Below are 14,104 nucleotides of genomic sequence, written 5' to 3' on the forward strand. Positions count from 1 at the left end.
CAAAACATTGATTCCATGGAAGCATCCATTATGTGCTCTGCAGTAACTGTATAGAATGAAGACGCCCAACAGTGTGTGTGTTAGAAAAGCAGATACTCCACGCTTCCAAATAATGCATGTACAAAGATCTCTCAAACACATATGAGAAGGAGAGGCTACAATTTGTATTTGAAAACGAGCAACAGTAAGCAGGCACTGATCGACCTAATGCAGTGACCCCAGGTTACACACCAATTACCTGTCCTAGTGCATAATTTATGATGTTACGTCGTAGAATGTAGGCTTATTCATCAACCCGGTTGGTAGAGTACACAGTGCTGTGCTGTTGGTAAACCTGACCCAATGCTGACCTGAGGATTACTGTCAGAAACTGTTTAGTTTTCACACAGTCGAGTGCTTCATCAGATAAGTGTGCAGCGAGAACATTAAGTCTACTCTAGGTTGTATGTCTCTTTGCAACTACAATAGAGCCGCTAGTAGTATACAGCTACTGTAATGTACACTTACGGCTCCATACTGCTCCATGGAGGCCAGCAAAAGCAGCTCTAATAACCCATATTTAAAAGCAGTCCTAAATTGGAGCAATACTTTTCCTCTCACAGCTGCATTGCCATAGTCTCACTCAGAGTTGACCTGCATCATGTCATATGCTATCACGCAGATTTTGAGTCTGATTTAACATAATTATTTTACCATGTGCAACATAAAAATTTTTTTTTGCATAATTTATGTTAGGATTGGATTTGATCAAATTAAACTTCATGGCATACCTCTGAGACAGGCTGGGAAGCGAGGCTGGCAGACGGTCGTCTCTCTCGACGCGTGTGACAGGAGGCTCAGCGTTGTGCTGGTGTGTGCCTGCAGTTGTGACTGACAGGTCGACTGCCACCCGTTCGTCTGCCACCTGGTCTGACACGGTGCTCGCTCCGTCTCCGCTCTGACTCATAGTGCCCGCCCACTGACAGCTCTGGGCCTCTCTGTTGTGTTCAATATCTACAAGGCCTGGAGGCAGCTCGACACACCATATCGGCCGATCTTGACCCCCATCTTCTCTCTCTGTGGGCGACATCGGACTTCCTGCCGTGGTGCCCATGCTTTTGTTGTGCTCCTCAATGTTTGAGGCTTGGACCGTTGCTGTGACACTATCGGCAGAGTGGCCGATTGTTTGAACGCACCCTGCCCTCGCTCCCACTGCAGTGGCCGTGCCAAGCCCTCCTGTCTCTATGAGCGTGTGCAAGCCTATTTTCTCACTATCTGAAGGTGGGAGAGAGTGAGTGAGAGTGTCCTCCTTTTCCGCATTAACAGCGGGGGAGGGAGTGTGTATGTTCCCAGTACTGAGGTCTTTGTATAGGTGACACTGTATCCCATGCCCTGGGAACTCTGTATGGATGCTGGGGTAGGCCTGTGTTCCCAGGCGAGTTTGTGTGTCCATGCTCAGGTTTCCCTCTGAACCCTCCTCCTCCCCCCGTCCATGTGGCTGAGAGGAGGGCGGGACCGACTGGCATTCCACCCGTGTGTTGTTCACCTGCTGGACCGGTGTGGCCGGTAACTCCTCCTTTCTCTCCTCTTCCCCAACATCTTTTGATTCCTCCTCTTTCATCCGTCGCTCTCTCTGTTGTCCCTCTCCTTCCTGCCTCCTTCCATCACAGTCTTCTGGAAACACAGAAGTGGCAATATTCTCCTTGATAAAGATGGCCTTTTCACAACTGTATTTTTCCTGCTTTTCGGTTTGATCTTCCCGTTCCGACTGCTCATCCACGCACAATATTTCACCTCTCTTGTTCTTCACTTCCATCTCAGAGCTCAAATCAGGCGTTTCCCTCTTGGTTTGAGAGATGTCTTCCATCTTCTCCGGCTGCACCACCATCGCATCCAATCCAGCCTCTTCTTGTGAATCATTCTCATACCCCATGTACAAACATGTTTCATTCAACGTCGTACACATTTCGTCTGTGCTCTCCGTGAGCGACGTGTCCAAATGATCCGTCTTGAACATCACATATGCATCTACTCTCTCATCCTCCACTGTGTTTTCATCGCTGCTGTCCTCAATGTTGTCCTCCACAGCACTGTAGTAGACATCCATGGCACTGCCTTCCTCTGTCATGGTGCTGCCTTCCTCTGTCATGGTGCTGCCTTCCTCTGTCTCGGAGCTATTGTCTGATCCAGCACTAAGGAGTACTGGGTTACAATGCACTCCGTAGCCACACACCTGTCCTTCTATTGCCTCAACTTCTGTCTCTTGACCCTTTGCAGCAGCCATTGTTTCAAATGCTGGAGAGGGACGGCCAGGATCATTGCTCAGCGGGGCGGTGTGAGATTTTGTCTCTAGGGAGCTCAAATAGACAGGATTGGGATGGACAAAGTAGGGATAGGGAACCTCCGATTTTAAGGCAACAGTGCCTTGGACAAAGTTAAATGAGTCTGGATTGTCTGTGTGAGAGCGCGTCATCACCGAAAGGTTATGAGTTTGATCAATGTCTTGACCAAATCCTTTGGAAACTAAATTACAAGAGGAAGGCAGAGTTGCATGGAGGGAAGTTGAGTCCGATTCAGAGGGAGTCGGGTGGAAAGTAAAGCCTGGAGGGAAGAGAGAGCCATAGAGAACATTAAGCTCTTGTTCCTTAGACCCAGTATCAATACTGGAGGCCTCAGCAGTACAGGTGTTATCGACATCCATGTTGGTACACGCAGCTTCACTTGTCTCCGTCCTGTGACCAGAAAGGGCAGAATGTAATGGAGTCTCATTTAACAGACTGGCATCACTATTAATAGTCTCTGTGGGACCTGAGTCATCTTCAACCCCCTCATGATCACTTCCTGTTGCAACAGCATTAGCCTGATGATGGGAATGAATAAGTTGCAGGTCCTCATTAAGGGCATGGTCTGAATTAGCAGTAGTTGGATCATGACAAATCTTCTCAGTACGGTCATGGTTTGCAACAGAATGTAATACCTCAGTGGCAAAAGACTGATTGAAAATGGACTCATATGAAGCTCCATTTTCACTACCGGTAACAACAGTGCCATTTTTGTTAACACCAACAGTGGTTTCAAGAGCAGATGCTTCCTTGTGATTATTTGAGTTGTCACTGATGTTTTGGAGATGGCTAGTCTCTGTTTTAAGATCAGAGGGGTGCATGTGAGCATCAGGGACTGGTTCAGTAATAATGGTGTCAGTTTCAGAGTCAGAGGTTACCAGACATGGGTCATTACTTGGAGAAGTGTTGTGTGTTATCTGAAGGGCATGAGGCTGGGTAATGGAGAGGGTGATATTTGGGGGTTCATTATCAGACGCATCAGGTTTGGTCTCCGATTGCTCAGGGGCAACAGCATCAGCCAGCTTTACAGAGACTAAACTCGGGCGATCTGAGTTTGGTACTGTTGTTGGGTTTGAGACACTGATTGTTGCTACAGGCCCATGTTCTGAGACGTCAGGCGTTGCTGAAGGTGGAACAGGAAGAGCGTCGGTTATAGCAGGAACATCCACGGCAGGCTCGGCATCCATCTGTTGTGTTGGTGAGTCGGCATTGTGGAGCAGCTGGACCACATGGGACTCCTCAGTCTCTGAGGAAAATGGTATCACTGATTCATCCCATTCCAGCTCAGGAATGGTAGCAATTGGTGCTCTTCCCATTTCTCCAACCACATCAAAAGGATCAAAGCTGTCAGCTAAGGGTTCCTGGTATTTTGGCCGGTGGTTTAGAATGACAGGTGATTCACACTGGCTGGTCAGAGGTATGTATGGTTGTTCGCGATTATTGGCTAAGGGGGGAGGAGATGGGATGTCAAATGGAGAGTCAAAAATTGTGTCGATGGTGTCCAGCTCAGATTGAGATTTAGTGTACACCTCGTGCGCTTGATCCAATTCCCATTGACTGAGATCAACAGCATCCTGTAAAATTATATAATTATGAATAATTAAGGAAATAAATCACAATGATCAGTTATTGATTATTATAAATATGAAATCAGGTTCTTCTTGTGATCGTGTTAGAGATGTGGATAAAGCAAACAGTTATTAGTTCAGAGATTAAAAATAGTCATACTGGGAATAAATATGATAATAAAAACTTTAAGAAAGAGTGTTTTAGGATTGCAAAAAATGTTATATCATGATATCAAACTGTAAATTCCATCTTGTTAAAACTCAACCTTGTCTTGCTCTCTGGTGGCAGGGCTGTGAAGGCCAATGGTGCTCTTGGAGAAGTTATCTTCTGTCTTCTTCTTCCTCTTTTTAAGACCAAAGGTGAAGGTGCCAAAAGTTTTTGGCTTTCTGAGGTCCAACTCTGAGTAGCTGAAGCCTTTCCCCTGAGAGTGAGAGTGAGAGTGACAGACAGACAGACAGACAATGAAGACGGATTGCATCATGCAAAACTTTTCAGACCTTTGGTCATTTCACCATGAAATGAATGATGAATAATTGAATCGGAATCCTATGTTCCTCCTAATCATAATGCAAACATTGAAAAACTGACAAATGCTAAAACCCCACCTTATTATAAGCAATGTGTGATAATCTACAAACTGTACCTTTCCACTAGAGAGAAACAACACAACCAAATCTGAGGCATTTTTATACCGCAAATTTACTGTGGACATGCAGTGAGGTAGGAAATTCTACAAGTGTTTGTGTGTCAGCATTTCCTTAAACAGCTGAGTAGAATAGAAGCAGGGAGACACCCTGCTTTTATTTCAACAAACAGAAATGACTCCACCCAAATATGTGGCTGTGGGTGAAATGTTTTTGCCCAGTAGCACAGAATACAGCAGTGGGTGGACTACAGTATGAATTCAAGTAAGCACCAACCAAAGAAATTAACAAGACACACAATATAGTCCATTTTCTCATGGGCAATACAACCGTAGTTGTAGTTCAACACTACTACTAAGAATCTGTCATAAAACATTATCAGCTTTGAAAGTTATTTTTTTCTGATATTAAGAGGAGTTATACAAATTATCACTGAATTATCACTATTATAGTGTAGGCCTGACCTCGATTATTTTAATAGTCGACTAATCAGTCGAGGGGAGTCTGAGTCGACTGCCAATCTCTTAGTCGAAGAGATTGGCCTAATTTGTTATATTAATTAACTAATAGTTTGCCAAAAATAGGATATACATCATGATTTATTGGGAGAAACCAAGCAAGTATATGTTAAATCAGACACTAAGCACCCCTACAGCCCAAATGGAATGTTCCTCTGTTGCATAACATATTTTTTGCATGATTCGACTGAGAGATTGGCAGCCAATCTCAGTCGAATCATGCATTTTTTTTAATGGTGTTGCATTAGTCGAGTATTAGTCGACTATAAGCAACATTTGGCCAATCAGATTCAACTATAGAAATCCTTAGTCGGGGACAGGCCTATTATAGTGTCAAATAACAGATCGTCTTAAGACACTTTACATATAGAGCAGAGAGACAATGTCCAGTTTAAAAAGTTTGGACAATGTCATTTTGAGCCTGATAGCTCTACCTCAGACTCCGAGAAGTCTGGTAACTGGTAGAAGAGTCTTCCTCAGATTCTGAGGAGTCTGGAGAAGAGCTACCAGGCTCTAAACATCACCTGGGTGGTCATTTCAATACAAAATAATACCTTTGCGGATTCTCATCTATATTGATGTTTGTTTCTGCCCAGCAACTGGCATTTGACAAGCAATCAGGTCATTGATGACAGATAAAAAGCATGCTGTCTGAATCTGATAAAATGAGATGATGTAAGAGGGAGACACGGTTAAGAGTACGCCCGTCGCCCATGGAATGAGGTTTCACACAATACAACATTTGCTACACAGCTTTTCCTAATGAAGCAAATTGTTCATGTAACCGATAAGAAAGATAAGTGTGATGGAATTCTGGTGAATGGCATGTGTTTTGACAATAGTAAAAAAAATAGTGATGACAATAGACAATGGCACGTAAGGCTGCTGGTTTGAACAGATGAGAGACTTTCATCTGGGTGTGTCAGGTAGGAATTCCTCCTTTATTAGTAGAGCTAAGAGAGTATGAATAGGTAAGACAACAATGGAGGTGGAATTCAAGTCGAGGTGGCAGTGGATGGACGGGGGTAACTCCGTTTTGTGTCTTATACAAACTGTGAATTCTGGAAAGCCACATTCTGCCAACCCGTACACACGGAATCATGACACTGCAAGGACAGACATAGATACTGTACAGTAGAGAGGCACTGGTGCATCATATTAGTTCATGTTCAGCAGCCAGTTTGACTTGTTTTTGGTTTTGAATTTACAATCTGATCCAATTGATTCAGCATCCTGGATCACAGGTAGCTATCATCTATTCTTAACCACTTAAAACCTATATTTGTTATAAGTCAAATAGTGGAAATGTACCAGCAACATTTCAAGCTCAAAATGCGTCGCATTGTGACACACTGATCTGCTAGATAGCCGAATGTTTGCCTATTATGACACGCCCAGAACAGGGCGTGTCATAATAGAATAAGTATCAGATCTCCAATGAGGTTAATTACCGAGTTCACTGTAGGTGAGGGTTGGGTTTGTGGTCTAACATTGTACAGGAATTTTGATGGGCACTGGATTTTCAGTCCAGCCAGAAGGTTTACTACTGATAGGTAGCCATGGACTATGTAAGCAGTCGTGTATGATTGATAATTATTGACTGAAGTCCAACCCTTCCTCGCCGTCTGACTTTACAACTTCACAGATATGCAAACAATGTAAACAAAGGCGCCCTATACACAGGCATTATTATCTATGAACACATGCATACTTTCACACAATGTACAACAGTACACACCACGCATTGTACATGCTCATGTGTGCTTGCACGAGTCTACCCACACAGACAAACAAACTGTATACCGACTCATCTTTAGCTTACTGTACTTCCGAATTCTCTCTAGCGAAAAGTAATTTATAAATAGCGTAGAGAGGTAATGATGTTTTTCATGGCAGCTATACAAATGACAGCTATTAAGCTGTCATAACATGATGAATCCAATCCATAACAAGCCCAATGCCCAGCAGAAATGCACTGGCTCCCTCTACTGGTGGGACAAATACCTGGGATCATTTCACCTTTATCTTATTAATCCTTTACATCCTATTACTATGCTCACAAACTAGGTTAACGTTTCAAGATAAATGGCACACAACAAAAATAACTACTCCTTGTTTTTAAACTACAATCATTGTTGCTTATAGGCAATTTTCACTATTTGAGCTTGTAGGCTATTTTCACAATTTTTTACATAAGATTTAAAGTACATTTACATTATCTAGCCAGTTATCAATATCCGTCAGGCCAAGCCCAACAGTCACAGGGGAAACACCTGAATGAAACCCATAAAGTTTTCTTTCCTATTTATTCAGACTCAAAGAGATTGATGTTGTAAACTAAAATGCATGCAGATACCACTGTGTTAGACATAATGGTGCACACATAGTTGTGTACATCAATCATGATTCATCAACACATCCCCACTGGCATTTATGCAGGTCTGGCTTAACCAGGCTTGCCTAGTCTCGTTTTATTTTTTTAAACGTTCTTATATTAAGAGATTTAAAAAATCGAATCATGTGATCCACATGGGAACGTTGTGGATCTCAGACTTGCATAGCTAGACAATCAGAGATCTTGGCCTTCTGGTACGGATACGTCTGGTGACATCTACATTTAATGAATGGGTTAACAACTGGGTGGAAACAATTGGGAAAACTTAAAAAAATAGCAGCAATGCAAAGACTTTAGGGCAGTCCTTCATATGGGATGGTATAAGGATTTTCAAAGAAGTGTCCATAGGTTAATTAATGAACACACTGGCTTTAACTCCAGCCCCATGTGGGAACTCTGGGTTCAAATCTCGGGTGTTACACATAAAATAAAGTAAAACTGTGGCTTAGTTATTAATAAATACAACATTGATTATTTCAATTGGCGACTGACCAAGGTACTTATGTGGCCTAACTGGCAGCGTGCACAAGAAATTTGGTGCTCAGAAGGTAGTCAGACTGACTGAGTACCTTCTAGACGGCTCCCTGAGTCGCCTCTGAGGAGCCATGATGTTAAAATTAATTCTTTATGACCCAGGTGGCGCGGCTTTGAAGTTTGACGTCAAGAATTCAGTACTCTAATGCCTGGATGGTGCAAAAGGCACAAGCTTCCACTGGTGTCATATAATGTGAGGCGCTCAAGTTTCCATGTGATTTGCTGTAAATTGGCACCCTCTAGTGTTAGAAAAGATTCAACATGGCATACCGACTTTGGGCATGTTACAGTATAGGTGACCATTTTCCAGAGGTTTTGAAATGGTAAAAAATAGCAAAAACATGCAATCTACAAGCTTTATATTTATGCTAAAATATTTTTCCTATTCACCATATGCCGAACTATATAGGGTTTAAGTGGTTAATAACCATCTGCATCATCTATCATCTACAATAGAGTGAACTGATTTAAATCCTGTGTTGAGCCACAACAGATGCCTGTTTTTGAGGAATTAAAAGAGAATGTTTGAGTGCATATCACACATAGCATACGGATACATGTGTGCTCATGTGTGTAGGTATGGATATAAAGGAAGGTCCTAGTTATGCAAGCAGGAGCCTAAGGGAGAGGTGTGTATAGACCAACGATGGAATGCAAAACCGTTGGGGATGACACCGAACTCAGACAGTCACAGAGGGCCATATTCTTATCATCTCCCTAACTAAAATCTCCTGCAAGCAATATTCTTGTTCTGACAGGCCTCTAGTAGCTTTTAAAGAACTGAGGGTAAGAAAACCTAAAAGCAGTGGTTCTCAAACTTTATGGGCTCAGGGCATCCCTATACCGTACATATCCACTCCATTAATGGTATCTTTTACTACTTTATAAAAAAAGGAATAGTCTGCACATTGGTAATGGTGCAAAAAGCTCCGCTTTGTATTTATTACGTTCGTCAACGTTTCGGCCTGTTCAGACCTTCATCAGGACATATACATATAGTTATATGTCCTGATGAAGGTCTGAACATGTCCTGATAAAAGTCTGAACAGGCCAAAACGTTGACGAACGCTGCTTTTTGCAGCATTACCAGTGTGCAGACTCTATTCATTTTTTATGATACTTTGTTTGTCTTGCACCTGGGCCATGGATGTGTGTGCACTACCTTTTTCATCTTTTACAACTTTCACATTACCATTTCAGTATGATAGGCTCTACAATACGCATTTGTATCATTATTATTACCATTATCATCATTATAAGATGATGACCATAACATTCAAATGTACGTGCACAGTTCAAAGCATACGTTCAGGGGGTACGTGTCGAGAACTTGAGAGAATATTAGTTTCCTTAGAATTTATTAAAAATAACTATCTACTTGACACTTACACTGATATAAAATAATGTATAAAGTTATATTGGTAAATTGGTAAAATTCACAATATTATCAAATTATTCCCTGACCTAAAGCATCGGCCTGCCCTGAGAGAGGGACCGAGAGAGAGAGAGATGATGATTATGAGGATGAGGATGATGATGTTACACATTCTGGAAGGTTCCTGGTTCGGTCCACGGCTCCCACTGGGTTAGTATCGAAGTGTCCTTGAGCAAGACGCTGAACCCCTAACTGCCCCCCCATGAGCAAGTTGGTGCCATGGTTTCCTCTCCCGTCAGTGTGAATGGTTGTGTGTGAATGGGTGAATGGAATACACATTTTAAAGATGCACCATTTACCACTTTTACTTGAGTAATATTTAAGTAAAGTAACTCATTTCATGTATTCTGTAGTTACATTCAAACCCGAGTTACTGGTTGAGGTGGGGGTTGCAAAGTACATTGCTCAAGGGCACCAAAATAGCAGATGCTAAAGAAGGTGTCCTTAATTTACCCTATCATCTCTTATAGAGACTTGGGGCCTCAGCCATTCACTAACCTGTCGTAAATAACGCGTATATCCTGGTCGTAAATTTAATTCTGACGTGTCATTCATGAAAGTGGGTGCAGAGCCGTGATTTATGCGGATCACAGGTCTATCAAATTTTTGTTTTTAGTCACGAGCGCGCTCCTGTGTAGATCATTTGCATTGTTCCACGGCCCATTTAACACCATAAAAGGCACCTGATGATGACCCACGAGGAAAAAAAAAAAAACAGATCTGCAAGCTCACAACATGGCGAGTCACACAGCCTTGACTACATGTGTTCTGTCTGGAAGCGAATCCCTTGATAGTACGATGGATCAACTGAACGTTAATTAAGTAATGCTCTCATGTGTAATGAGAATAAGAAGTTGACAAAGTTTAACCCCACCACCAAATAATAGGCTAATAAAACGTATAATAAATAAAGTTACCTCTATTAAAGAGGTAACATTATGACACTGGAATCCAGGAATGGCGAGATCCAATAGATTATGGAACAGATCACACATAGAAGACTTTATAATAATCTGTCCTTTGGATTAACAACATATCCTTATATCGTTTGAGTTTGTATCATACTAGAAGTTCTGCCCGCTACGCGGGCAGAATTCTAGTCCCCCCCCCCCTACCCCCCCAAAGAAAATGTCGTTTGGGGGTACAAAATCATGGGATAAAAAAAAAAAAAAAAAAACCCAGAGGGTCTCACCCCCCCCCCCCCCCCTTAGGGGTCCGGGTCTCCAGGCCGTGACCTACAGACACTGCGAAGGAAAACTGTGAAGCCACAGCCACGCATGCAAGATGTTGCACATGAATTCTGCAGCCGCACTGAGGCGCTCCAACACAACACTCTGACATTAAGCTTCACACAACAAACATCAGCAGCACACACAAACATTCACCACAATGACAAACAATTACGTCCGCGCAAAAATAAGCAAGGGCTCGCTTATTTTGGGGTTCAAAAATCGTGGGATGGAAAAATTTCCCCCAAAAAAATTTTTAACAGCGCATCGCCTCCTGCCGTCCTTTCTCTCTCTCTCTCTCTCTCTCTCTCTCTCTCTCTCTCTCTCTCTCTCTCTCTCTCTCTCTCTCTCTCTCTCTCTCTCTCTCTCTCTCTCTCTCTCTCATTCTCTCTCTCTCTCTCCTCTCTCTCCTCTCTCTCTCTCTCTCTCTCTCTCTCCTCTCTCTCTCTCTCTCTCTCTCTCTCTCTCTCTTCTCTCTCCTCTCTTCTCTCTCTCTCTTCCTCTCTCTCTCCTCTCTCTCTCTCTTCTCTCTCTCTCTCTCTCTCTCTCTGCGAAAATTCTGTCGCCGGTTCTCTGATTTTTATTTTTAAATAGGCTCTGTCATGAATAATTGAGCACACATATGAAGTGAAACAACTAAATTCTATCCAAACGATATGTTATAAGTAAATTCCGTGCCTCAGAGAAGAAGTTTGAGAGGCGTTTATAAGCTAAAGTAAGAAATGAAGGCACTCGCACCCTGACTCGCACAAAACAATGGCTGGCGTTCGTCTTTTGTCGGCTGCACTCGGAGCCATTCGGGCTCACTCCGAACTCGCCACCTGATTGGCCAGCTTTTGCTGTCAATCACAGAACGATGAGCGACGTTGCCATTGTCCAGGTTTTGTAAGCGTGAAGTGGGTGTAAATTGGGTTAGAGAAAGTGCGTCGACGCATGCGCAGTGGGCAGCTTTGTGTGTTAGGTTGCTTGTTGCTCGCGCACGATCTGGCAACAGCGGGTTTTTTGGTCGGGTTTTTTGGTGGGTTTTTTTGGTCGTTGCTTTCTTCAGCCACTTCTCTCTCTCTCTCTCTCTCTCTCTCTGTCCGTCAGCGAAAATTCTGTCGCCGGTTCTCTGAATTTTTTATTTTTAAATAGGCTCTGTCATGAATAATTGAGCACACATATGAAGTGAAACAACTAAATACTATCCAAACGATATGTTATAAGTAAATTCCGTGCCTCAGAGAAGAAGTTTGAGAGCGTTTTATAAGCTAAAGTAAGAAATGAAGGCACTCGCACCCTGACTCGCACAAAACAATGGCTGGCGTTCGTCTTTTGTCGGCTGCACTCGGAGCCATTCGGGCTCACTCGAACTCGCCACCTGATTGGCCAGCTTTTGCTGTCAATCACAGAACGATGAGCGACGTTGCCATGTCCAGGTTTTGTAAGCGTGAAGTGGGTGTAAATTGGTTAGAGAAAGTGCGTCGACGCATGCGCAGTGGGCAGCTTTGTGTGTTAGGTTGCTTGTTGCTCGCGCACGATCTGGCAACAGCGGGTTTTTTGGTCGGGTTTTTTGGTGGGTTTTTGGTCGTTGCTTTCTTCAGCCACAATCGGGATTGTAGGTTAGATAAATGCAAGCAATAGATCGCTTGACATCGTTTGAATCAGACTGATTGATTGATTAGTCAGAAATGAAATGTAAACAGCACGAGGTATAGTCAGACATTTAGGCTAAAAGGATAACACAAAAAAGTCCTGGGGACTTGTTTCCATTGTGGTCCTATATATACACTATACAGTACAAAGGAGAAAAAGGGGAAAATGTTGGCAGTGAATGTCACCTCCTTTCTATGGGAAAATGTAGTTTACCTCCCCTTGTGGTCTCCTGATAGATGGATTTTCAGGCCTGCATTGTCAGGGCATTCCACATTTGGTGTTAGTGTTCCGTGTAGAAATATTGTTAGTGGGAATGAAAACATAGTGGCAACCACCGGAAGTGAAAGCTGAAGGCAGACCAAAACCCTGGTGTCCTTTGCGCACGGGTGCCACGTTGCCATTGTCCCAGAGCCTAGATGAGATAGTACAAACAGCAGAGGGCGCTGTTTTTCATTCTCATTTGGCTTTGGGTTCCCAGATTGGTGAATGACAGACTACAGATTGCAAATTCCAATTTACAACTGTTCGGATTGCATATTACGAGCAGTGTTGGGACTAACGTGTTACAAAGTAACGCGTCACTGTAACGCAACTATTTTTGCGGTAACTAATAACTAGTTACCTTTTCCCATTCAGTAACGCTGTTATAGTTACTGTGATTTAAATGCGAACTGAACTGTTTCCGCCAGCGGAGCTGCCTGTCATCCAACTTACAGCCGAATCCAGGCGAAAAAGTGAAAGTGGACCGAGAGGAGTTAACAGCGCAACATTTCAGGCTAAGCCAATCAGAGACAGAGTTGGGCGGGTCTTGCCTTATGGGGAAAATACACAGACACACAAACACTTGCTAACACACACAGCAACACGCTCACCACCACACACACACACACACGCGCGCGCAAGTATCAGCAACAGCAGCAGCTTTACAGCTTGGAAATATAACCATTATTTTGAATTTGTGGGGATAAAGGACGCTAAAAATATTGCGGTCAAATGTAAACTGTGTGCAGGACAGAAAACCTTGTCCACATCGAGTAACAGCAAAGCTAATCTCCTGAAGTACCTAACAAAAGTACATGGGGCTACTGTATAAAACTAGTCGCCAAAGACCCCACCGTCTCAACCACCGACAGTGACCCAGATGGATCTACACCATCTAAACAGCCAAAAATCTCCAGAACATGTCACCCAGTCAACTAAACAGATTGATTGCCAGGTATGTTGTTGAGGACATGCTTCCCATCGCAGCAGTTGAGTCTGTTGCCTTCAGAGAACTAATAAGCAAAATACCAGTAAAAGCAGGGCCACTACAATGCAGAAAGATGTTTAATTGTTCCACTACATTTCATAATGACAATTGCTACAATGTTCTTTTCTCTCACTGTGCCACAGAGCAACACTAAAACTGTGTGTGTGTGTGTGTGTGTGTGTGTGTGTGTGTGTGTGTGTGTGTGTGTGTGTGTGTGTGTGTAATAAAGGGGTAGGCAAGCTTAGGCACAACATTGGCACATGTGAGGTTGACATTGGCACTTGCAAACTGGCATAAGTGTGAGAGGTTTTTTCTTTTAAAATAAAAAAAGTTTGGTCAGTTAAGTCCACCCACATCTATATGCAAATTACATCAAATTCATTGAAATATTAGATGCTAGTTCCTTTCATAATTTAGTAACTAGTAAAGTAACTAGTTACGTTTTTGGAGCAGTAAATAGTAACTATACGTAACTAGTTACTTTTTAGAAGTGACTTGCCCAACACTGATTACGAGTGCTCAAATCAAATCTATTTGCTCATGAATTATGCAACATATCTATCTCCAAACTCCCT

General features: G+C 42.9%; 1 protein-coding gene across 4 annotated transcripts in view; it reads right to left on the reverse strand.

Annotated features, from left to right (window-relative positions):
- The window catches only part of crybg2 (crystallin beta-gamma domain containing 2), a 79,454-nt gene that overhangs the window by 52,545 nt on the left and 12,805 nt on the right, over window positions 1-14,104 (reverse strand). For all 4 annotated transcript variants that reach the window (XM_080442865.1, XM_080442862.1, XM_080442863.1 and 1 more), the window contains exons 3-4: window positions 4,156-4,311; window positions 771-3,895 (exon numbers count right to left, since the gene is read on the reverse strand). In XM_080442865.1, the coding sequence (XP_080298991.1) occupies window positions 771-3,895; window positions 4,156-4,311 (3,281 nt within the window). The remainder of the gene's footprint in view (window positions 1-770; window positions 3,896-4,155; window positions 4,312-14,104) is intronic.

The sequence above is a fragment of the Gymnoscopelus braueri genome, assembly GCF_963280865.1.
Source record: "Gymnoscopelus braueri genome assembly, chromosome: 11".
Classification (NCBI taxonomy): Eukaryota; Metazoa; Chordata; class Actinopteri; order Myctophiformes; family Myctophidae; genus Gymnoscopelus; species Gymnoscopelus braueri.